Genomic DNA, 24,480 nt, shown 5'->3' with positions numbered 1-24,480 from the left:
GCTGTAGCTGAAATACTACTGATCCTATGGGGTGGGAAGGGGCAGGGGGAAGGAGGGATGGTAGGCAACTCTATTTTAACCCTGTTTGTCTTTGCTCATTTCCACTTAAAACTCCTTAAAATTTTTCATTGATGAAAAGCACTGATATTTCACTTCATCTTTGAAACTCATGATCATTATGCACATATCTGAGAATGGCCACAAACTCTTGCATCAGGGGTGCTGTAGCTTAGATGTATATAGGCAGAGGTATTGGAGGGACAGTGGGATGGTGTATGCTATGGGGATGGTGGTGCTGGTGTTAAGGACCATATTTGGTGGCAGAGAATGAGTTCCAAAGCCAAACACAGAACCTTCAAAGTTTGGTGGTCACGCCTGTAAGCCCAGCTACTCTAGAGGTAGAGGCAGGAAGACTGAGAGTTCAAGGTTGGCCTAGACAAAGGATCAAGGCCCAGTGTTAAAAACAAAAACTAAAGGACTGAGGTGGTAGCTCAAGAGGTTCAGCATTTTCCTAGCATGCTCAGCACCCTTGGTTCAATCTCTAGTACCACAAAAAGACAACTGCAAAGCTCCCTGTAGAAGAGAGAAGTGCAACCTTGTAATCCCTTCCTGGGAGATGATCCCTATATATCACTGTTACCACATAAAAATATAATACTGTAATAACACTTACTTTCTTTCTATTTAGGTAATCTGGAAGTTTTTGGAGTTTGCTCCGGAGGAACACATGATGTAAGAGTGAAGACCCTCTGTGGTGACGTGCCGATCCGTCCATCCACCAGATAACCATGACCTCTCTTAATCTCTCATGTGTCTCCATGGTTTCCAGTGATACTGCTCCCACCTTTTTGGGTACCATGGGTAACACCTGAACTAGGCAGACTTGTACTCGAACTTGTGACCACTTCTGTGTCGCAGTGGCTTGCACAGAACATAGACAGTTGGAGAGTGCTTCCTTTTATCATCTTGAAGAACTGAACCAAAGAATTTGCTTTCCTGTTCCCTAGTGTGTTGGTGTCTGCTCATTTTCACATTAGCCTAGCCTCTGATGCTTGGGCCTTTCTGACCATCTTATGGAATCTTGGGACATCTAACTTACAGTTTTCCAGCACAGCTCACATGCATAGACATTCCTTGGGGGTTTGCCCTAGGCTTGCTAAGCCAGCCGCCCACGGGCACTATCATGAGGCACTGCATTAATCCCTGCATACAGTTGTTACCTGACGGCACACATAAACAGCAAGTCGGCTGCCAAGAAGGCCCTCATCACAGTCACCAGGTGTGCCCCACGTGCAAAGGAGAGAACAAAATTCTGTTTCGTGTAGACAGTAAGCAGATGAACTTGCTTGCTGTTCTCGAAGTGAGGACTGAGGGGAACGAGAACTGGGGTGGGTTTTTGCGTTTTAAGAAGGGGAAGCGATGTAGCCTGGTATTTGGACTGATAATAATGACCTTAGTCATGGCTTCTTACATCCTCTCTGGGGCCCACCAGGAGCTTTTGATCTCATCCCCTTTCCATTATGGGAGCTTTCCCAGTAACCCCAGCTTGATGGACAATGAAAACCCCAGTGACATGAAAGAATATCATCACCAACCCTTTGTAAATAACATTTCTTATGTGAAGGACTATCCAAGCATTAAATTAATTATCAATAGTATCACTGCCAGGATTGAGTTCACCACCAGACAGCTCCCAGACTTACAAGATCTCAAGAGGCAGGAGTTGCATGTGAGTAGCCTTGTGTTCATCTTGATAATGAAAAAAAAATGAAAATGAAAAAAAAATGAGGCCTTTCTTTCCTGTCGCCATCTTTGGGAACACAAGAGGAAAATGATAGAAATTTTTCTCAGATGTAGCCAGGATAATTTTTTTTTTCATGATGATACTAGAGTTGAAACTGGGCCTTGAGCTTACTAAGCAAGCACTCTACCACTCGAGCCTTATCTCCAATTCTTTTTGCTTACTTTTTGGATCAGATCATGTGGTTTTGCCTGGGCCAGCCTGGAAAGTGATCTTTCTACTTAAGCTTTCATGCATCTGGGACCATATACATGAACCACTAACTGTATTGGTTGGGATTGGGTCTAGGTTGGTTTGTTTGTTTTTTTCCCCCTTGGAACTGAGATCCTCCCAATCTCTTTCTCTAGAGTAGCTGGATTATAGATATGAGCCATTGTGCCTCGGCTAGCAGGGATAATTTGACAGCTTCACAGAACAGCAGTAGCTTTGTCTGTTTATGCTGTGGAACACTAAGAAATTCTAAATGGCCCCACTACAAATATTTATTTTAAGGACTACCCCCTTCTCCTGACTGCACTCTTGCCTGGAATGGAGGCACCATGGTTGTAGAGCATCATCACTTAGAATTCTAGATTTGGGGATTTAATTTTTAATAATTTTAAATAAATTTTTAATTTCAATAATTTTAATTTTTTTTTTCCTGTTCGGTCTTAATCATTGTTTTTTGTCCTGAATGGCTACGGAAATGTACAAGTGGTGAGAAGATTTCAGCTAGATTGTGTGAGAGAGGGAGGGAGGGAGGGAGGGAGGGACCACAGTCAGCTGGATATTGATGGAAGTTTCATTTTCTCACGCAATTTTTATTTTGGGAAAGGGAAAACCCACGTCGATGGCCCATCTTAGCTCAGTTGCCTCTTCCGATCCGGTCCCCTGTGGTCCTCCTGGGAGCACCATGGGGCGTGTGGCGATGACTCGCGTGGCTAATGCTCTCTTCTTCCTGTGCGTCTCTCCCTTCTCTCTCCTCTCACGGCAGATGTTCTCAGTAATCCCCAACAAATTCCTCCCCAACAGCGAGAGCCCCTGTTGGTACGAGGAGTTCTCGGGGAGGAACACCACCGACCCCTACCTGAGCAACTCCTACGTGCTCTACTCGCGCCGCTTCCGCTCCACCTTCGACGCCCTGCGCAAGGCCTTCTGGGCGCACCTGTCGCACATGCGCGGCAAGCACTTCCGCCTGCGCTGCCTGCCGCGCTTCTACATCATCGGGCAGCCCAAGTGCGGGACCACCGACCTCTACGACCGCCTCCGCCTGCACCCGGAAGTGAAGTTCTCGGCCATCAAGGAGCCGCACTGGTGGACCCGGAAGCGATTCGGTGAGGGCTGGGTCGGGAGTGGGTGAGGACGCAGAGATCCACCAGCTGTGGCCACTGCTTAGTACACAGGTGTGTTAGACTTGTTCCGTGCAGCTGACACCAAAGACCAGACTCTGGGAAACTGAAAAGAGGGCTTATTTGGCTCTTGATTCTGAGGACTGAAGGGTCAGACAGCATGGGACTGGCAATCTGGCAAGAGTTCTCCCCCCACCCCACCCCTTTCCCAGGCTGCAAGAAAACATGGCAGAGAAAGAAGGAAGGAGAGCCAAGTGCACACAGAGGGCCTTGCTTTACACACTAGCAAAGGAACTGAGTGACTCCAAGAAATCAGCACTTAATCCATTCCCAGGAGGAGCCCAGTGACCCCATCCCCTGCCCCAAGGTCCTGCCTCTTACAGGTCCCTTAGCCCCGCCTCACCGGAGACCAAGCTTCCATCCTGTGAGCCTCTGGGGGACACACTCAAACCATTTCCAAACCGTAGCAACAGTTCATGGGCAGGGACTGCCAAGGGCCAGAACTCAGTTTTCAACCATCCAGTAAGCAATGATTGAGTGCCACCTGTGTGCAGGGCAAGGGGACTGGTACAGAATAGGCAGTTCTTCCTGTTTCTGTCTGTATATATGTGTATGGGGGCGATGCCAGAGATTGAATGACCCCAAGACCTTGCACGTGCTAGGCAAGTGCTCTTGGTGCATGACTCCAACAGTGAGCAATGCATGGCCGGACCAGGTTAGGTGAGAAGCAGCCCACCACGACATGGGGGCCTGGATCCAACTGTGTGCCACTTCATTGGAGCCCCCACACCTGGGAGAGAGACATCTGCTTTCAGCCTTGGCTTGTGTGTCTTGTCCTGTCTGCCTCATGTGTTGTGGTATGAAACATAAAGGCAATATCTCCGGAGAATCTTCTCTCCATAAAATCTTCTCTACACCCTGCTTTGCTATGAGTTGACCATAGATACTGTCCATCCCTTCCTGTAGGCTGGTTTCTGTTCTAGCCCAGCCCAGGCACCCTGGGGCCCTCTGGTCACTATTTCCTCTTCATAACCTTTTCCCTTCTGCCAGGAGACGTTTGGTCACAGGGTGATACATGGCTTATTTTCTGCCAAAGTCTGGGCAGGACATCAGGATGTTTTCCACATAAAGGGCCCCAGGTTGCTAGACGAAACTCAAGTGTTTCTTAGATCTCTTTTTAGGGCTTCCTGACAAACTGATTTTGGATTTCATCATTGTGTTGTTCATCCTGGACTGAACAAAAAAAGTGTGTGTGTGTGTGTGTGTGTGTGTTAGCAGTGACTGTTCTGGTGGCCAAGGCTTCTGGTTTGTATATTAGCCCAAGTATGTGAACACACTTGGTCACTACAGAGTGCTAACTTCCCTCCATGGCCTCTTGTTTCCCTTAATGAAAACCAGGTGGCCAATGTTAGGAAAGAACAGGGGCAAGCCTTAGAAGCTGGTATTGCCTAGACCACAGATAATCTCTTTCTGTTATGCTGTCATTTAGTTGCTGAGGTATTGGGCACGCGTGCGTGCGTGTGTGTTTTTATGCTTACTAAAATGTGGTGCCGTTGGCTCTTGCTTGTAATCCTAGCTGCTTGGGAGACTGAGATCTGAGGATCATGGTTTAAAGCCAGCCTGGTCAGGAAGGGCCATGAGACTCTTATTTCCAGTTAACTACCCAAAATCCAGAAGTGGAGCTATGGCTCAAGTGATAGAGTACCATCCTTAAGTGAAAAAGCAACGACTGTGCCTGTCCTGAGCTTAAGCCCTAGTACCAACACACACACACACACACACACACACACACACACACACACACACACACACTTTTGCAAGTGGAACTTGCCCTTTTTTTACTTTAATTTTTAAAAATTCTTATCATAAAGGTGATGTACAGAGGGGTCACCTTTTCATTAGCGAGCTATATTGAGTGCATTTCTTTCTTGGACAGAGTCACCTGCTCCCTTTGCTCTTTCCCAGTTTTTCCCTCCTGTCCCCACCCACAAGTTGTATAACATTTTCAACGTAGTATCCAATGAATACCACTGCTGCATTTGTTCACCCTTTGCCTCTCCATTTCTGTGAGCACTTGCCCAATTTTAAGACAAAGGTCAAATTTCAGCCATGTGTGGCTGATGCCAGAATATATCCATCCAAGAGATGACCAGTTCCCCTTACCCTGTGAACAAGCAGCAGGCAGATGCTGCCAGGCTTGTGTAAAAAGAGGCACCATGGAGGTGACAGGATGTGGTCCTCCTTGCTGGCTGACTTTCTCCAAACTCTTCCTGGTTGGCACACTGTGTGTATCCTGGGTGCCACTGCTGCCCACTCACTGGAGCCTCACATGGTGCTCTTGTTAACCAAGTCCCAAGGTCTGGCCCTCCTGGATGCTCTCAGCAGCCCCTGCCCATCCTGGTGGGAAGCATGCATACATGTTTGGAAAGGGGGTAGCAATTCCCAGAGGTCCCTGGGGTAACCTCTGCTGACACTTCACCTGGACCCTGCTGTAGGTGGGCCCCTTGGGCCCTCCCTTCCCTTTCCTGGTGATTGTCTAGGAGACCACCACCCCAGCAATAGCAACTTTGTCCTTAATAACCTGCTTCTTGGTTCTTGCAGGAATTGTCCGCCTGAGGGATGGGCTGCGGGACCGCTACCCTGTGGAAGATTACCTGGACCTCTTTGACTTGGCTGCACACCAGATCCATCAGGGACTGCAAGCCAGCTCTGCAAAAGAGCAGAGCAAGATGAATAAGATCATTATTGGTATGGCTGGTGGGCAGCCCCAGGGCTTGGGAGAGTACTTCTCTGGGCTGCTCTGCCTCATGTGCAGAGCGTTTGCAGATGGCTGTAGATGACCACGGAGCATTCCTTCCCTTCCTCGCCAGACTGTCACTTATACATCTGCATAAATGTTCTCCTCACTTCTACCAGTAATATAAAACAGAAACATTAAACAGCTTGTCCATTCTATGAAGACTTAGGATAGCTGAAATGACTTTTTGAAAAAGTATTAATTTCCTTTGTTTTTAACTTTTAAACAGGCATGTGGACTCTTTTTAGAGTCCACTGATCCAAGTTAGACTACTGATTAACCATTGATTTAATACTTGTGCTTTTGTAACCTGGGCTACTGCCATCCTATGAGGCATGAAGGCAGCATCTCCTGAACTGAACAGCCCTGGGCACCATCTGCACTCAGTCCCTGGGTAAAAGCAGCTGTCAGCCTAATGCCTATGGGAATTCAAAATGAGGTTGCTTGATTAATCACTCAAAAATCTGTAAGACGGTTTGGAACATATACCTTAACCCTTTAAAGAGTTCTTTTGGATTGTGCATATTTAGTTGTAACCATATGTTTGGAGTTGTATTTTTGATAGTTTTAGGGTTTGAACTTGACGTCACATTTGCTAGTTAGGTGCTTCATTGCTGAGCTACTTCTCCAGCCCTTTTTTTGTGCCAGTACTGGGTTTGAATTCAGGGCCTTGCACTCTTGCTTGGCTTTTTTGCTCAAAGCTGGCAGTCTGCTGCTGGAGCTATACCTCTCCCTTCTGTGCTAGTTATTTTTGAGATAGGGTCTTATTCCTGCCACGTGCATGCTTGGACAACAATCTCCTATTTTAGACTTTAGTTATAGATAGGAATGCAGGCGTGTATCCCCACACCCATTGAGACGTAGGATTCTTGCTGACTTTTCTGCCCAGGCTGGCCTGGAGTCTTCCCAGTCTCTCTCTCCCATGCAGTTTAGGATGACAGGCATGTGCCAACATGCTGCTATTGATTGGTTGAGAAAGGTGGGGTTGGGGGAGTGGAAGGAGAGGGTGGTTCTTGTGAACTCTTCTGCCTGGACTGGCCTCAAACTGAGATTCTCCCATTCTCAGCATCCCAGGTAACTAGAATTACAGAAGTGAGCCACCAGCTTCTGGTTTACATATAATGTGTATATATATAATATGCATATATATATCATTACATAATAGAGTCTATATATGTACATAACATATATGCAATATGTGTTTATATATAATGAAATGATTACTGCAACAAAAATTAGCACATTTATTTCTTCACATGGTTTCCTTTTTTTATGGTAAGAGCACCTGAGATCTACTCTCTTGGCACCTTACCACAGGCATGCATTATGATATTATTACCTGTAGTCAGCATATTGTACATTTAGATCTCTGGACTCAGTCATAACTCTTTTTACTGGAAATCAGCTCGAACAAGGTGAGTATTGCTGATACCTTCTGAAAGAGAGACTTTTCATCACATCTTTTGCTCAAGTTGGTTACTGGCAGTATTGATCTAGTTTTGAATTTTCCTGGGTGTATTATATTTTGATTCTGTAAACCCAGCAAATCTCTCCATGAGCAGGATGAGTTGCAATCAGCTGCTGTATAAGAATCTCTCCTTGTAACTGTCCCATCAAGGAGATATTAGTCTATGCCAAAGCCCAAATTGATTTTTTTTTTTAACTCAGACCACTGGGAGCCAGTGGGTGTCCCCAACCTGCAGTATGAATTGGCTGTTATTTTTTTCAAACTTGGAGGCCCAAATACCCCTGAATAATAAGTATAATTAATATTTTGCTGTGACTCCTATACCATGCGCCTCTGGGAAATCTCAGGTTCTGTGAAAGAGTGAAACTTATTCATCCTGTGTCCAGGAAACCGAGGCTTCGTTAATGAGAAAGGAAGCTTGATTAGTTCTCTAATTTTAGTTACTGTTAGGTTTTAAAAAGGCAGAAAGTCAAAATACCACACTGGTATTTACTCTAAAGCTGGAGTTGATATGCTTTATGGTGGTCTCATGAAATGATAGGCAGGGTGGACAGGCAGATGAAGAGCTGGCGTCTGGCCCTGCTACATAACAAGTCAAGCTTTGGGCTGAACTCAGTTTTTATGTCTGTTCAGGGAGATTGTTGGGCCAGGTCAGTTCTGGGCTTCTTTCCTCCCCACAATGTGACTCAGCTCAGCTTCACCCTTCTTTCCCTTTGGAGCTTTGGCAGAGCCAGAAAGCCTTCACCACCTTGGGACAAGATCAGAAGGAGCCTTTCCTTAGCAGTCTCTGGCAGTGAGAGGCACACAGGAGGCTGGAGATTTGGACATGTTGAAAGGCCCCTGCTTCTGTTGATACAGCACCCTGTCTGTCTAGTCTCTGCACTTCACGCGGTATCTTGTGCCTCTCTCCCTCCCTTCCTATGTCCCTCCCTTCCTCCCCTGTACTGGGGGAGGGGCATGCTCTCCTTTAGGGTCTTGCAGCTGCTAGGCAGGTGCTTTAACACTGAGCTATATACTCTCAACTCTTCTGATGGATTTTCATTTTTCCTTCCAGTACTGAGGATTGAAATCAGGGCTCATTCATGTTAAGAGCTTAAGTTCTATCACTTGAGTCCCATCCCAGTCCTTTTGATTTTAGTTTGTTTTTGAGATGGGTTATCACTAACTATGCTTGAACCATTCTTAGAAGACAATCCTCCTACCCCTATCTCCCAAGCAGCTATGATTACAAGTGTGGACTACCACACCTGGCTCTTGATGACTTCTTCAATTGTCTGTCCCTCCTTTTAGGGTTATAAAGTCCACGTGTTTTGTTTTCCTCATCTGGCCCCAGTGAGTGCTGAGCACAAAGAGGGGCACAGATTAGATACCAAATGAATGGTTTCTAGGCAGATAGAGGATGAATGGACAGACATCTGGGAAGAAGGACAAATGCCCCTGTGGTTCTAGAATCAGTTCCTTTCTGAGAGCTGAAAGAATTTATGCCAATTTCGTGTTAGGTATGCCTGTCTTTTATATTCTCTATTCATTGTGAGGAGAATTCTCAAAGGACTTCTGATTGAGTTGCCTTTTTGTATCCTAGAGAATTATGTCTTACAAAAAATAATAAAGGAAAGCAGGCCAGGACAGAAATGCTCAGCTGACATGATTACACATCCAACAGAAGAAATGAGGCCCTAATGCGCTTAGCACTGACCAAAGACACTGTCTTTTGATTCAGATTCTCCTTGAACGAAAGACTTTGAGATATGACCCATAGTTCTGTGCACCCTGTCTGGATATTGATTGTAGAACTCATTGACTGAGTTGCCTTCTCTTCTAAGTCTCTGAAGATATTCCTTAAAAAAATTATAGATAATGAGCTCGGTTACCTGAGAGAGGTTGTGTTATTTAGATCGCTGTGCATTGTCCTCATCGCTGTCCTTCTGAAAGTATACTTAACAGTGTCATCCTTCAGTTATATGGACCATGAGAAAACAGGGTTGAGACTTGTTTGTCCAGTGCACACGGAGTGCTAGAGGTGTGGATAGTAGACAGCTGGCCTTGCAGAAGACAGAGCCCGGGGCTGAGGCCCCCTGGGCTTTTGGCAAAGCCTTCCTCCCATTTGGTCCTAGAGTGTGTTCTGTCACTAACTTGTTATGGTTCTCAGGAAAGACGCACACAAATTGCATCCAACTTTCCAGTGAGGGTCAGCTTCCCCAAGCAGCCTTTCTCCCTGACACTTTCTGAAGAAAACCATCTAATACATTCTCAGTGGGCCCTTAAAATGCCTTAGAGCAATGAGCTGCCAGCGGAGCTAAGCATTATGTAGTGGAACTATTATGGACGCAATTAGAGATTATGTTTTTGTTCATCCTGGAGAGAGGAGCTCTGGGGGGACTGGGATACTCAGTGTTGTGCAGATTGCCTGGATTTCTAGACAGAGATGGGCAGGAGAAAAGAGGGCCTTAGGGGCCACGGGGTCCCTGTAGTGGAGGTAGGAGGATGCTGTAGTAGGAGTGGGACTTCTCCCCAGAGTCCTAACTGTCTGTGATGGCTGACCAACTTGCCTGTCACAGTTATTTAAGAGGAAGGCATGCGAGCCAGACTTGGCCTCCAGACCCAAGTGGGAGCCCTACCCCATACCCCAGCACCTGTTCATTTGCTGGATCTTCTGTTTTCAGGAGAGGCCAGTGCCTCCACCATGTGGGATAACAATGCCTGGACCTTCTTCTATGACAATAGCACAGATGGTGAGCCGCCATTCCTGACCCAGGACTTCATCCATGCCTTTCAGCCCGATGCCAAACTCATTGTCATGCTCAGGGACCCTGTGGAGAGGTGAGCCCTGGGGTGGGGGTGTGTGGTGTGTGGGTGCTTTGCATTTGGGTGGGGAAAAAAGGTGCTCTGGAGCACAATGTTTGCTTCTCACCACAAATAGGACTTTGCCACTTTAAGAAAAAACAAACCCAAAATAAACAAGCTAAACTTGCTACATTACGGCTATTTCTTATGTAAATGTTATTTTAATACAATGCTCCCAGCCTTTAAACAAATTGTAGACTGTTTTCTCAGCAATTCTGATGCTAGGCTGTGGGTCAAGGCCTCTGGGGGGGGGGTTGACCTGAGAATGTGGGGTGATCTTAGGATGTGGGGAAACATCCTAAGATCAAGGGTGTTGAGGTTCTTTGTGTGGTCTTACTGCAAGAATTCCATACCTGCCTCTTCTCCTCCCCTCCCCCAAGTTGGTTGATATTTTTTTCCTTGAACTGTGCTTTTTAATTTGTCTTGATTCCCAAAGGAAGAAACAGCGCTGCTTTGCTTAATCTGTGATTTCGAATAGACAATACTGGGGTGACCCGGCCAGCACTGGGGGGATACTTAAGTCATTGACCAGGTGTGTGTCAATCACAGGACTACCAGACCTTAATTTTTTTTAGTCCAGTGCTCCCTCTAATTGCTACCACATCAGAAGGGGGGAGGGGCTCTAGTCTGAAGTAAGAGAGCCTCATCCAAGATGGCAAGTGTAAGTTGGGACAACTCAGTTCTTCCTGCTTCGAGACCAAGTTGGTCTTTTTGGTGGCTTCACACATTGGTCCAATGGTCTTCTCTAGTTCTAGCTAGTTTTTCCAAACGGGGAGAACTTACCAAATATTTAAAAGACAGAGGAGGCCACAGCTCTTTGTGTCTTGCTTTCCTCTGGGCTAACCGGGTTTTGTTATGGGTTGAATTATACCTCCAAAAAAATCCATGCTGAAGTTCTAGGTCCCAGTATTTATGATTGTGTCTTTATTTGGAAATAGGGTCTTTGCAGATGCACTTAAGTTAAAATGAGGTCATGCTGGACCTGGGAGCCTGCTCTGTGAAGAGATGTGGGGTATATGGCCTCCAGCCAAAGAATTAGAATGGGTTCTCTCTTGGAGCTCCCAGAAGGAACCAGATGGATTCTAGATTTGCAGCTTCCTGATCAATAAAGGAATAAATTCCTATTGTTCTGTGCTACCTCAGTGTGGTGATTTGTCACAGCCTTGCTCCAATGGTAACAATAGGCATGTTACAAAATAGAAGTTGACTATAATACTAGCTACTCAAGAAACTGAGATTTGGAAGATTAGGGTTGGAGGCCAGGCTGGATAAAAAAGTTTGCTAGACTCCATCTCCAAAATAACCAGCCAAAAGCAGGACTGGTGGTGTGGATAGAGTGGTAGAGCATTTGCCTAGCAAGTGTGAGGCCTTGAGTTCAAACATTGGTATTGCCAAAATAAAAAAGTGAGAGGCAGAGAGGGGGAAGGGAAGAAGGGAGGGAGGAAAGAAAGGAGGGAGGGAAGAAAAGAGCAGAATGGTAGATAATACATTAGAAAACTGTATAGAAAACTTTTCACATACACCTATACTCTCTCACTCCGATGATTACAGTTTATACGTCCATGCATTTTCTTGTAGATTTCTTTTCTATGCAGATGAGTACAGTGCGGTGTGTACCGTCTAGCCTCTTCTTTCACCTGAGGACATGCTTGATGAACTGAGGTCTGCAAAGGCTCAGAGCAGGTGCAGCTCCTCCCAGAGTGACTGCCGTGGGAGCCACGCCTGTGCACCACAGCCCGCCTGGTGCAGGGCAGCTGCTGCACTCATTCCCTCTTCTCTGTGAGTCTCCCAGCCTCGGAGCCCACCTCAGCTTCAAGTTGCCAAATCCTACCTGCTGCTGGCCATGCAGGAGCTCAGCCCTTATGAAGTGGGCTGGGTTCCCTAGGCCAGAACAGCTGTGCTATCCTGAGGTGCTCTCCTGGAGAACCGACAACTGCAGAGTCTGTTGTGTGGCCTGCTGCCTGAAGGGGCAGGCTTGCCCAGGGAACTGACCCCGCACCACCCCGCACCACCCGGTGAGGTGTTTTCACAGCTGCTCTGCCTCCCTCCCCTGTACCCCCCCCCCTCCCGCTAGCCCAAGTTTGCAGGGTGGAACACTGTCTGTTCATGTGGCTTCCTGTCACTCCTCCTGTTTTCCCATCCTGAGGAAGGTCAGGCCGTGCCCAGCTTCAGGGCCTGGAGTGAAAACAGCAGGGTTTGGTAGCCCTTCGGGCAGAGGTGGGGACCAGGCTGTCTGCACTTGCTTCTGTTTATGCCAGCTCTGCTTTGGCCAGGGAGTGGGGGCTCCTGGGCTAGTCAGGGGGTCAGGCATGGCTTAGCAGACTTAGCAAGAACCAGAGGTGGGGAGAGGGAACGGGCTTTGAGTGGGAAGGGCCACTGCGCTGCAGGAGCAATGCCAGAGTGGGCTTTAAACGATGAGAAGTAGTTTATGTTTGCCACATAAACAAGGGAGTAATATGAATCAGTGGAAAGAAGCATCCTTTGCAGAGAGGGCAGCTCTCCAGAGAGGCAAAGATGATGTGTCCTCCGGAGAGTGAACCCAGCGTGCCTTCCCCCTGGAATTCTGGCTCTACCTCTAAGAGCACAAGCACCATGAAGGTGAGCCTTTGAGTAGGTGGGCAGCCATGCTGGCCAGGCTCAGCTGCTTGCCAGGAGCAGGACTTGCCCACTTTATCTTCAAGACCCAGGCACAAGTCCACCATCTTGGAAGGGTCCTCCTTGGGCAACAATGTTTTTGTTGTTGTTGTTTTGGTATCAGTACTGGGACTTGAACTCAGGGCCTCTCATTCTTGCTTGGCTTTTTCACTCAAGGCCATTGCTGTACCACTTGAGCCGCACCTCCTTGTCAGGCTTTTTGCTGGTTAATCGAAGATAAGAATCTCTCAGAATTGTCTGCCCAGGCTGGCTTGGAGATCCTCAGATCGCAGAGGATCCTGAGATCCTTAGATCTCAGCCTCCTGAGTAGCTAGAATTACACAAGCATGAGCCACCAGCACATGGCTATATCTCTATCTCCTTCCTTCATTCCTTTCCTTCTTTCCATTTGTTCTTTCTTTCATTCTTTCTTTCCTTTGTTCCTTCCTGCCTTTTTTCCTTTCTTCTTTCCTTCTTTTTTCTCTCCTTTTTCCCCTCCTTTCCCTCCTTCTTTCCTTTCACCTTCCCTCTATTTCTTCCTTCCTTTCTTTCTTTTCCTTCTCTCTCTAACAAATACTCTATGTTAGGAACCAAAGGTAAAGAAAGGCTTCTTGCCTCTCTGGCCACGACATATGTGTCAGAATGCTCAGGCACTCATGGGTAACCTGCTCTGTTAGCTATCTACTACTATTATTATTATTATTACTATTTTGTCAGTCAAGGCGCCTGAACTCTGGGCCTGGGTGCTGTCCCTCAGTTCTTCAGCTCAAGGCAAGTGCTCTACCACTTGAGCCACAGAGCCACTTCTGGCATTTTCTGCTAATGTGGTGCTGAGGAATCAAATCCAGGGCCTCATGCATGCAAGGCAAGCACTCTACCACTGAGCCAATTTCCCAGCTTGCCACCTTCCCGGCCCAATACCCAATTATTTTACAGTTTCTGAGAGTCAAGAGCTTAGACAACTCTTTACTGGTTCTCTGCTTCAGGGTCTTTTTCAAGGAGATAGTTGAGGTGCCCCCTTAACTGAGTAGTGAGGTGTTTTGCGTTTTAGATAAATTTAGCTCCTTAAGGGCTGTTGAACTGGGGCTTCTGTTCTTTGCTGGTTGTTAGATGAGACTGTGCTCACTCCCTTGTCATGAGGCCTTCCAACATGGCTATTGACTTCATCAAAGTAGCAAGGGGGAGTTAGTAGATCTGAAGTCATGATCCTTTGTTGCCTAATCACAGGGGTGACATTCCATCACACTTGCCATCTCCTGTTGGTTAGAAGCCAGCCACAGCCAATTCATGTGGAGGAGAGCACAGATGTGAAGACAAAGAGCAGCCAGCTCTCACCCCTGCACTCTGCATTGCCAACCCAATGCTCAGGAGCCGCACTTTTGTCCTGCAGCCCAGAGAAGCCGCCGGCTTCAGGCTGGCTCCTACTCCTGTGGGCGGGTGTCCTGTGCATGTTTTTCTCTGAGTTACTGACAGCAGCAGCTGTTTCATTGCTCTGGAAACATTTATAAAAATATGCAACCATAGGAATCTCTCCTTTGGAACCCCAGAGCCTCACGGCCTATCTGAAGTGGCTGGCTTCCCCGTCTTAGCCATAGAGATGATGATAAATACTGTGTGTTTAGGTCACTCTTGAGGAAACAAACCGTGAACCCCAGGCCCCATTAGTCTAACTGGCTTCTGGGCCTTTAGCCCACTTTAGTCATTTTATGACCTTGCACGTCTGCACGTGGGAGATGCCTTGGGCTGCTTGATGCCAGTTGGATGGGTCCAAATGATTATTTTTTTTTTTTTTTTTTTTTTTTGGAGTCCGGTCATGGGGCCTGAACTCTGGGCCTGGGTGCTGTCCCTCAGTTCTTCAGCTGAAGGCTAGCGCTCTACCACTTGAGCCACAGCGCCACTTCCGGCTTTTTTCTTTTTGCTTATGTGGTGCTGAGGAATCGAACCCAGGGCCTCTGGCATGCAAGACAAGCGCTCTACCACTGAGCCACCTTCCCAGCCCCCAAATGATTGTTTTCCTTCTGCACATCAGCTTGGCAGGGGAGAGTAACGGATTATTTCTAGCTTTATATTTACATATAGCTGTATTTCTATAATTAATCCAAGGTAGAGTGTGTGAAAAATGTTGGGGTCAGAAGTCAAGTCAAATTAAGTTTCCAGAGAAAGATGTAAATAGTCCTTTTTTTTTTTTTTTCTGGAAGAGAATAGAGGAATAATGGAAAGAAGTGGGTGGGATGGCTCAAATGACAGAGGCCAGCCAAGAATCTGTGTTCCAAGTTTCTCTTTGTAAGAGATTGCAATAATTTTGAACTAAAGTAATGCATTTCTCTGCTAAATCACCTACTTAATTAGGAAACTGCAGGCAGAATTTTTCATTTAACCCACTCTTACATGGTCAGCACTGTTCAAATGCAGCTCACATTAGCCTCCAGCCTCTTCATTTGTGAGATGCGGGCAACGAAGTTTGCTTCTTAACTCAGGGACCTTACAGCCCCCACTGGATGTGGCAGACGGTGGAAGGTGCTGGCTCTTTGACCTCATCGCATTCCTCTTCCACTCCAGGGACCCCTGGAGAGGGGTCAGGCACCATCTGTTGTGGATTTTGCTATGTCTCCATTTTGTCTGTAATTCTGCGTGAAGTCTCAGTACAGTGTCCACCACAGGGATGGTTCTTTTCTTACGTTTCATACAAACTCAGTTATTCAGACTGGATCTTGACCCACATCTTTTGAGAGCCTTGGAACTTGGGTAGCTGTTTTCTTCATCTGCTTATATAAACTGATTTTTTTTTAAAAAAAAAACAATCCCCTGGACTGTCTAAATAACTTATCTACTTATGAGGATAAGTGAATGGGGCTTTTAATGAAAGGCGTCTGTTTATATGTGGTTGCCCTTGGGGACACGGAGTAATCACTTGGCTAAACATTTGGATAGGAATCAGAGTTCATGATTTCTCTTCATCTGTAGAATGCAGGGTCGTCATGTGGGTGTGTGAGTATATGTGCATTCTTGTGTGTGTGTGTGCATGCGAAGGATGTGTGTCTTGGGGTCATGGTGATAGAATAGCTGCCAGGTGCCTGGACAGTCCACATTAGGTCTACAGCTCTGCCACTCACTGGCTTTCCAGCCTGGGGCAAGTAATTTAACCTCTGTGTGTCTTACTTCCTTCTCAGTAAAATGAAGTGGGGAATAGGAAGGGAATAGGCCTACCTTTAGGAAGACAAAAATTAAATGACTCCACATACATAGAAATGTATTTAAGTGATGCTGGATAAATGGAAAAATATTATCTGATACTATTATTAGTATTATTATTAGGTGTCAGCAGTACCTAACGAGAATGAGGCTGATCACTCACTCACCATCTATGAACTCCTTGATGAGCCAGTGGCACTCCATACATAGGAGAACGAACCATTACATGGCCCTCGGGACCTGTGGCTAGTGGAGGGCCCCAATGAAATCCAGCTCTTACATTACTGGAGCACCTGCTCAAGCCGACCTCTGCTGAGTCCTGTTCAGACAGGGCCTCACTGGGGCTTTGCCAACAGGTGAGCGTTCTGTCAGGACATGAGCACAGGTGAGGTGTGTGGGCTCAGAGGGGTAAGGTTAACTACCCAAAGTCACCTGGGGAGTCTTGAGGTCTGATGAAGAGCCAAGCATTTCACCCCTGTCACGAGTCGGTTCCTGGGGCGCGTGCATGAGACTGCCTCTGTGTGAAGTGGGTTTGTGGAGAGACAGGTGCAGGAGCCTTAAGTTGACCTTCCACCCCAGCTCTCACTCTGCCTTGGGGGATTAAGAAGGGCAGAGGGAACTGGAGAGACTACTTGAGCTGCCTGTTATTTGGGCACTGGTGCCTCATGTCTGTAATCGGTTTTCTGTTGATTTATTTTTTTTATTTCTACTTTTTGTTAGTATTGGGGTTTTGAACTCAGGGCCTCCCACTTGTAGGCAAGTTCTCTCCCACTTGAGCCATCCCACCATGCCAAAGCCTGTAATTATAATCCAGGCTACTCTGGTAGCTGAGATCTAAGGAGTATGGTTAAAAGCCATCTGGGCAGAAAAGACTATCTCCAAATAACCAGCAAAAACTGGAAATGGAGGTGTGGCTCAAGTGGTAGAGCACCAGCTTTGAATGAAAAAGCCAAGCAAGAGCACAATGTCCTGACTTCAAGTTCCAGTAACACCAGCACATAAACAAAACAGTCCATGAGACTCCTAATTAAGCACCCACCAAGCCAGAAGTGGAGCTGTGGCTCAAGTGGTAGAATGCTAGCCTTGAGCACAAAAGCCAAGCAAGAGCAGGATGCCCCAAGTTCAACCTCCAGTACAGCACACAGGCATCTGACTTCTCCAAAGCCTCCTGTTTTGGTGTCAGGGAAGACTTTTCTGTGGGCCTCAGAAGTAGCCTAAGGCCATTGTAATAGGACTGAGCCATCCAGCCACCCGAGGGTGAGGGGGTTTGGCTCAGGCCTCCAAGCAGGGAGGAGGAGGCAGCAGAGGGCCACAAGGACAGCAGAGGCCTTTGTGTTAGTCCTCTCTGAGGACCATTCAGGAGTGACCACCTGGTATTACTAGTGGGGGAAAACCATCAAGCTGGAAATCCCAGTATGTTCCACAGTGTTTATGGGGGTGGGGGGGGGGGGTAGGGGTGTTTGCAGAGCCTTTGGTTGTCTGTATTCTCTCAGGCAATGTTTGCAAAGGGTGGTTCATGGAGAGGGTTTGGGAGACACCTTGAGGCAAAGCGCTTATGAGGTATTCCACAGGCTAGATAGGGTAATATACTGTGGGCAGCCAGGGAGAATTCAAGGATTTGTTGTCCTAGGGCTGATCAGCATTGAAGGAGGGGTTAGCATGTGCGTCCAGGTTTCAAATGTGGAAGCTGTCCTTGACTGGTCACCTGAGTGGTTGCTGGGAGCTCCTGAGTTTTCTCCTCCATACAGATGTCAGCTGTCACCGCCTCCGGTGAGTCACAAGAGCCCTCAGAAATGTTTGTGCTGTGCCAGAGGTCCCGACTCCGCTTTGAGGACCTGGGTGAGGACTCAGGATTACAATTCCTGAAAAGAGCCAAACTATGCTCAAGAAATGTTGGGCTTTGAGGGGAAGAAATGACTTCTGCTCCCTTAGTGGCCCCAGAGAACAGGGAGTCCCTCCTCTTTTGGGGGAGGTACCGGTACTGGGGCTTGAATTTAGGGCTGGGTGCTCTTCCTTATCTTTTTCCCTCAAGGATGGCTCTCTACTGCTGAGCCACAACACCTTGTCCAGATTTTTGGTGCTTAATTAGAGAAAAGGCTTTTATGGACTTTTCTTCCCAGGCTGGCTTCAAACTGTGGTTCTCAGACCTCAGCCTCCTGAGGAGCTAGGATTAAAGGGGTGAGCCACCAGCACCTGGCAGTTTTGTACCCTTTACATGTGTTGTTGGTCCAAATGTGGATGCTCTTACCTGGTAGAAAGTGACCCTCATCAGTATCACCTGTCCAGCCTAAGGTGACCTTTGGCATTTCCTCCAAGTAAGTTAGCCTAGCCAGGCCTGCCTCATGACGACATAGTCACAGTTTGTGATTCAGGGAGACAAAAGGGCTCCTTTCCAGCCACCTGCACTGGCCTTTTGTTTCTTGAGGAGAGCATGTCCATAATCATTATCTGTGGCACTGTATTAGAGGCTGGGAAATTATTGATCAGTGATTTGAATTTGGATGCTGGCAGTGGAGAATAATGAGGCCAGCTGCTCGGGCTTTGATGTCCATGAGCGCATTTATTATGGCTCTCATGTGGCTGCAGGACTGTGAGGTGGGGTTGGTGAATTGGAGGACACAAGTGTGGCCACCTCTCAGGCTGCTGGGTGAGGAGATGTGGCTTTTCGCGTTAGTGGTGTTGAGAGGCTTGCAGGCAGGGGCTGGAGGAGCACAGGAAGGGCGGAGGCAGTGTCACTGGGGAGAGGCAGCCCAGGAGGAGTCAGAGCCCCATCCCCCCCCCCCACTTCAGCACCCACCACACATCCTTTCTAGGGTCGGATGCACAGAGAGGTAACTGGGACTGAATTTCCCAGCTGAAGGCCACCAAGAGCTTGCACCTGTCTGAGTTTGTGCTTTGGCATGCCTCTGAGCAGGTTTAGTGATTTTGGACATGGCCCCTCCGGGGTCTGGCCTGCTAAAACAATAGCCACTTATTGGGGTGATGGAAATGTTCTCGTGTTTGACAGTGGTAGTACTCTAACAACTTTGTGCATATCTTAAAATCTGCTGAGTTTTAAGGGCGAATTGTATGGTGAATGGATTATATCTCAATAAAAATATGATATGAGCCTGTCATTCAGTGGCTCCTGCCGATAGCCCTAGCTACTCAGAAGTTTGAGATCTGGAGGCCAGCCCAGGCAGAAAAGTTCCCTAGACTCCACCTCCAAAAACAAACTGTAAAAAGCAGAGCTGGTGGCTTGACTCACAAGGTAGAATGCTGTTGTAACAAACTCAAGGTCCTGAGTTCAAATCCCAATACCTACACACACAGACACACATAGATGCACAAAACAGAGAACAAAAATATTATAAAGGAAATCAGCTACAGAGAGGTTTCACCAAACTAGTGTCCTTGGAAATAGAACTTTCAGAGTCCTCCCATGGAGATAAGGAATTCATGATTAGGAGCTAAAACTTAAAATCTAATGAGCTGCTGCTCATATGGTCTATCCATGCTGGCCTCTCATGTGAGCCTAACCATATAAGCCTATTCACAGGAGCGTGTCCACATGGGCCTGTCTTTGTGGCCTAGGACGGTGGTAGGAGAATATGGAGTGTGTGCTGGGAACAGGAGCTGTTTGAACACTCATTTGATGTTGCTGCTGTCATTTCTCTAGATAGCCAGTGTGATGTTCCATGTGTCCCCTCCACCTTTGTTGACCATGGCAGTGGAGTTCCTCAGCTTCCTTACAAGTGTTTGATTACTGCTGTTGCCTGTTGTAATTGCTCGCCAGTCTCCTGTGACTAAACAAGTTGTTCTGTGTCAAAATTGACTTTCTTCCAAATCACTGTGTACCTAAAGTGGTAGAAACATCAAACAAAAGCCCCCAGACCATCCTGGCGAGAGTGGCGCTGGCCTGTCCGCTTCCCTGAGTGATGAGGACTGGGCCTTGTCTGGTGGGTTCAGTGGACTATGGAGCCAACCAGACCTGGGTTTGTTCCTGGGCCGTATGAGGCTAGATGAGTTCCTGAACCCTTTAAATATGAGTCTCCTTTGTAATCTCCCAGAGAGACGGTGAGGAAGGAAAAAGAAAATGCATTCAGTGCCCAGTGGGGCTGGGGACATCAGGCCTTCAGTAACCACTGTCCACACCAGGCCAGACCCAGAGTGAACTACCGCCAATAAGCTAGAGTCTGTGTGAACCCACTCACTAGTAGTTGTTCTTTGATATTGTTTTCTCAAAACCAAGCATAGAACCCAGGGCCTCAGGCACTGAGCCACACCCCAGCCTCTCCCCCTCCCCGCCCCCAGCTCTGGGGTTCATAGGCGTACACTGTCTGCCTGCCACTCACGTCAGCTCCAAGCAGAGCTCCCTAAAGTCAGTGGGTGAGTTCATCAGTGGCCATGGGGTACACACCCAGGTCATATGTGGTGGGGCCTTGGGGCTCACTGCCATGGTTACCTTCCGAGGGCACCTACTTCTTCTCTCTGAAGCACATGCCAGCCTTCCTGTTGCCCTGCGACCTCGCGCTGCACAGGGACAGGGCTGTACAGCTCTGGCCCAGCGTGGTTGGGCCTTCCCAGCAGCCTTCGAAAATAACCGCAGCACAGAAGGCCTGGAATGTATTTGGGCTTATATTTGGAATTGCCATTGGAAACAGTGCTGGCCAAATGTAACACCCGTCTGTTCAGGATGGTTTGGGTCTGGATCAGTATGAGGGGGCTGGGCAGCCCCAGAACTCAGGGCATGTCAGGTTCTGTGGCTCCACACTATCCTAGAGCCTTCCTCCCATCCAGCCTGGGGTCACGGCCACTAAAACCACTGCCCTGGTGGGAGGGAGTTCTCCCCTTTCATGAAGCCCGTCTTTCTAACTGGAACTCCATCTGCGGATCAGTTGCTCAGGAGTCCAGAAAACCTCTCCTTTCTTCTGAGTCCTGGAGTCCCCAGGAAGCTGCTCCTTCCTGGGCTAGGACCTGCCTCAGCGCCATTGCTGTTAACTTGTCCCTTCACATAGCATCTGTGCGACCACAGGTGAGTGATGATGCACAGAACCTTATGTCAGCTAAATGAATACATGTTTGTCATGTGGATTTCTTTCTTCAGCATTGTGCAGGTGGTTTTAAAGACTGCAATGTCTACATCTAAATCTGTCTCTTTACATGGTAGCTTGTTGCATGAGTGTGTCTGCTCCAGCCCCGCAGGCTCCATTAGGTGTATGTTCTTGTGTTTGCTGTCCTTCGCCACTTCTTCTCCTATATGGTTTTAATCCATGCAGTTAGCTTTCAGTTGCCCATGATGGTCAGCTGACTCCCAGAGAGCAGTATGGTGACACTATGGCACAGTTTACCAAAGCTGCCTATCCAGGCCTCTGCTCCCTCCCAGGAAGAATACCACAGAGCTCCCCCGAAGGGAACTTTGCTTTGCTTTGGTCTCCCTTCTTGTTTTCTTGGGGCAAATCTGGCCATTTGGCCATGAGTCTTCAAGGGCCTCAGGGTAGGAGAATAGCATTGACCAAAACAACTCAGTCTTCCTTGGAATTTGAGTTTTGAAACTGGATCTGTTTCCTAGGGCTCTTCTAATAAATCATCCCAAGCTTAGTGGCTTAAAACAACAGGAATTTATTCCTTCACATTCTCGAGGCCCAAGTCTGACATCTAGATGTCTGCAGATTCCTTCTGGTGGCTCTGAGAGAGAATCTTGCACCCTGCCTGGCCCCCAGCTTTTAATGGTTCCCAGCAACGCTTGGCCTTGTGTGGCTTGTAGCTGAGCCATTTCTGTCTCTGCCTTAGTTTTCTTATGGTGTTCTTCCGGATGCCTGTGTCTTCTCATTTGATAAGGACTCACCTTAAATCTCATCCCAAGATCTTCAGTTTAATTACACATGTGAAGATTCCCTGCTGCCAAATAAGATCACACTCAACAGGCACTTGGATGAGGACTTGTTGTTGCATGAGTGTGTCTACTCCAGTCCTGCAGGCTCCCATTAGACTCCATCTTTGGGGGCGAGGGGGCTTCTATTAACTAACTGCACAATCTGGACAGAACACAATTTACAATAAGGGTGAATCAAGTCCTTTTTCAGCTGTTTTCTGGCAGCAGAGTGTTTATACCCTGGACTCCAACGTGGGCTCTAGCTGGAAGGGGGTCAGATCCAAGGAACCTGGAGGTGACCAAGGGACCCTGAAAATCTCTTAACTGCTGCAGAAGTAGCCTGGCCTGACAGAACAGGCTGTGACTCACAGGAAGTGGGCCCGTGATTCCCTCTCAGGTACCCAGAGTAGGTGTAACTCCACAGTCTCACTCGGGTGGGTGTAGTTGCCTGGGTGGGACATTTGGCATGTTCCATTTCTTTTTTCCTCTCAAAGATTACTTCTTGATCTCTGAAGAATTGTATGGAATCAGCAGAGTTTTTCAAGACGTTATTTTTGTATTGAAAATGGAAGCAGGCTTAGGTGTTCTTGTTTTATTTATGAGCCAAATGTCCACAAGAAATGTTATTACCACTAGGAAAAATAAAATCTCAGTGTGGAAGGAAACCTTGGACCAATCACTGGGTTTTTCTGAGGGAATTTATGTGCTAGAAATCTACTTCCATCAGACAGTTTGGATAGTTCTGTGGGCATCCTTGGTAAGAACTATTATGTGGAGGTTTGGACCAGGATTTTGGAAGCATCTATTAATTTTCATAGACATAGTTCCTTGGGCTGAAAAATAAATTTCCATTGATTTTTTATTGTAAAGATGCTGTACAGTTACTTGAGTAAGGTAACGAGTGCGTTTCTTGTTGAACATTGTTACCCATTCTTTTGTTTTTCTCCCACTATCCCTTCCCTCCCACACTCCTCCCTTTCCCAAGGTTACAAAGTTCATTTTCTACATAGTGTCTTACATTTATCTGATTTGAGGAAGGGAAGGAGAATAACAAAATGATGAAAACAAGAACAAAGGATGAGCCATTGCAACAACCATACTCACAAGACACTATGTGAGCCATGCTCTTGATAGGACTGATGGGAAATGAGTAGCCTAGGAGATCCCATCAGCATACCCCATGGGATCCCTCAAGGCTCAGCCGAACTGTAAGTCCAGATCTGTGCAAATCTGACCTTGGCATTTACCAATCAGACTTTGGTTCTACTAGCTATGGTTGGCCCTGCTGTAGCAGGTACCATAGTTCAGTCTTGCTGCATGTCCTGATTTTGAATAAGGAAAGTAGCATAGCTCATGTCAAGGAGCACCAGGACCAGGCTAATTTGATGAGGAAAGTATTCACGAGAGATTGGATCTCTGTGTTCACTGGCCCGTGGGTCTGGATCTGGGGGACAGCTGTTCACCCCTCTCCCCCGAGCATCTTTATTTTATTTTTTATTTTATTTTATTTTTTTTGGGTCCGGTCGTGGGGCCTGAACTCTGGGCCTGGGCGCTGTCCCTCAGCTCTTCAGCTCAAGGCTAGCGCTCTACCACTTGAGCCACAGCGCCACTTCCGGGTTTTTTCTTTTTGCTTATGTGGTGCTGAGGAATCGAACCCAGGGCCTCAGGCCTGCAAGGCAAGCGCTCTACCACTGAGCCACCTTCCCAGCCCCCCCGAGCATCTTTAATAACACTTTCTGAGGTAAGGCTTTTGGAGAGGGTGGCTGGCCAGGCAGGGATCAACAGGACTCTATTCTGGTGGATGCATAGATTCTAGGCCACCTGTGGGAACCTTCCAAACCTCTCAAGCTGTCCAAGAATTGTGCCCTCTGTGATCTTCAGCTAGCAGTTCCCAACGGTGGTCCCCAAGGCAGTGTGCCAAGTGGGAGATGAAGAGGCAAGTAAGATCTGTCCCTGTTCCTAAGAAGTGGCCTGTGGGGTAATCTGACGCCACTGGAGCTGAGGGCAGTGAAAGCCTCACCACAGATCTTGCGGGGCCATGGCTTCCGCGGGGTGTACGTGTGTCTGAGGCAGAAGGTGTAATTGTCAATGCAGTTGTATAGCCCCAGATCCATGATCCAGGGGGAAAGTCACAGTATTACCTTCATTGGAAAGAGAGAACCACGAAGAAGATGCTGGAGATTAGAAAGCACAGGGCTGAGTGGGAGGAGCAGCATATCTGTCTCCATAGAGACTCAGCAGGAGGTATGACTGGGGCTGGTGTGTGCTGGAAGGGTGTCACACAAAGCCAGGGCAGCATCAGGAGGTCTGTGCAAGAAGAGGGGAGGGAGAAACATCTGGAAAAACAAAAGCAATTCTTAAAAGCCCCCCCGCCCACGAAAAAGGAAATTCTTACCTTTTCCATAAGGAGGAGACTCACAACCCAGAAGTTCTGTGAATGAAAAAAAAAAAATCCTGACATCTGCTAAAATGTTAAAACACTTTTCTTCAGGGCTGTTGCTGTAGGTGTAGGGACTGCTATGATTGGATTTTGCAGTAGGGGAAAGAAATGGTCTCAGCGCT

At 47.4% G+C, this 24,480-nt stretch overlaps 1 protein-coding gene across 3 annotated transcripts in view; it reads left to right on the top strand.

The window, feature by feature from the left end:
* Positions 1-24,480, top strand: part of Chst15 (carbohydrate sulfotransferase 15) — a 78,688-nt gene that overhangs the window by 42,839 nt on the left and 11,369 nt on the right. For 2 of the 3 annotated variants that reach the window (XM_042701440.1, XM_042701442.1), the window contains exons 2-5: positions 689-1,729; positions 2,775-3,114; positions 5,731-5,877; positions 10,058-10,214. In XM_042701440.1, the coding sequence (XP_042557374.1) occupies positions 1,184-1,729; positions 2,775-3,114; positions 5,731-5,877; positions 10,058-10,214 (1,190 nt within the window). In that variant the 5' untranslated portion in view covers positions 689-1,183. Of the gene's footprint in view, positions 1-682; positions 1,730-2,774; positions 3,115-5,730; positions 5,878-10,057; positions 10,215-24,480 lie in introns of those variants that run through there. The other variant, XM_042701441.1, reaches the window with a different exon arrangement.

The sequence above is a fragment of the Dipodomys spectabilis genome, unplaced genomic scaffold (genome assembly GCF_019054845.1).
Source record: "Dipodomys spectabilis isolate Male_0828 unplaced genomic scaffold, ASM1905484v1 ptg000289l, whole genome shotgun sequence".
NCBI classification, from domain to species: Eukaryota; Metazoa; Chordata; class Mammalia; order Rodentia; family Heteromyidae; genus Dipodomys; species Dipodomys spectabilis.
Note: the sequence above shows the minus strand (reverse complement) of the source record. Positions and strands in the feature narration are given on the sequence as shown.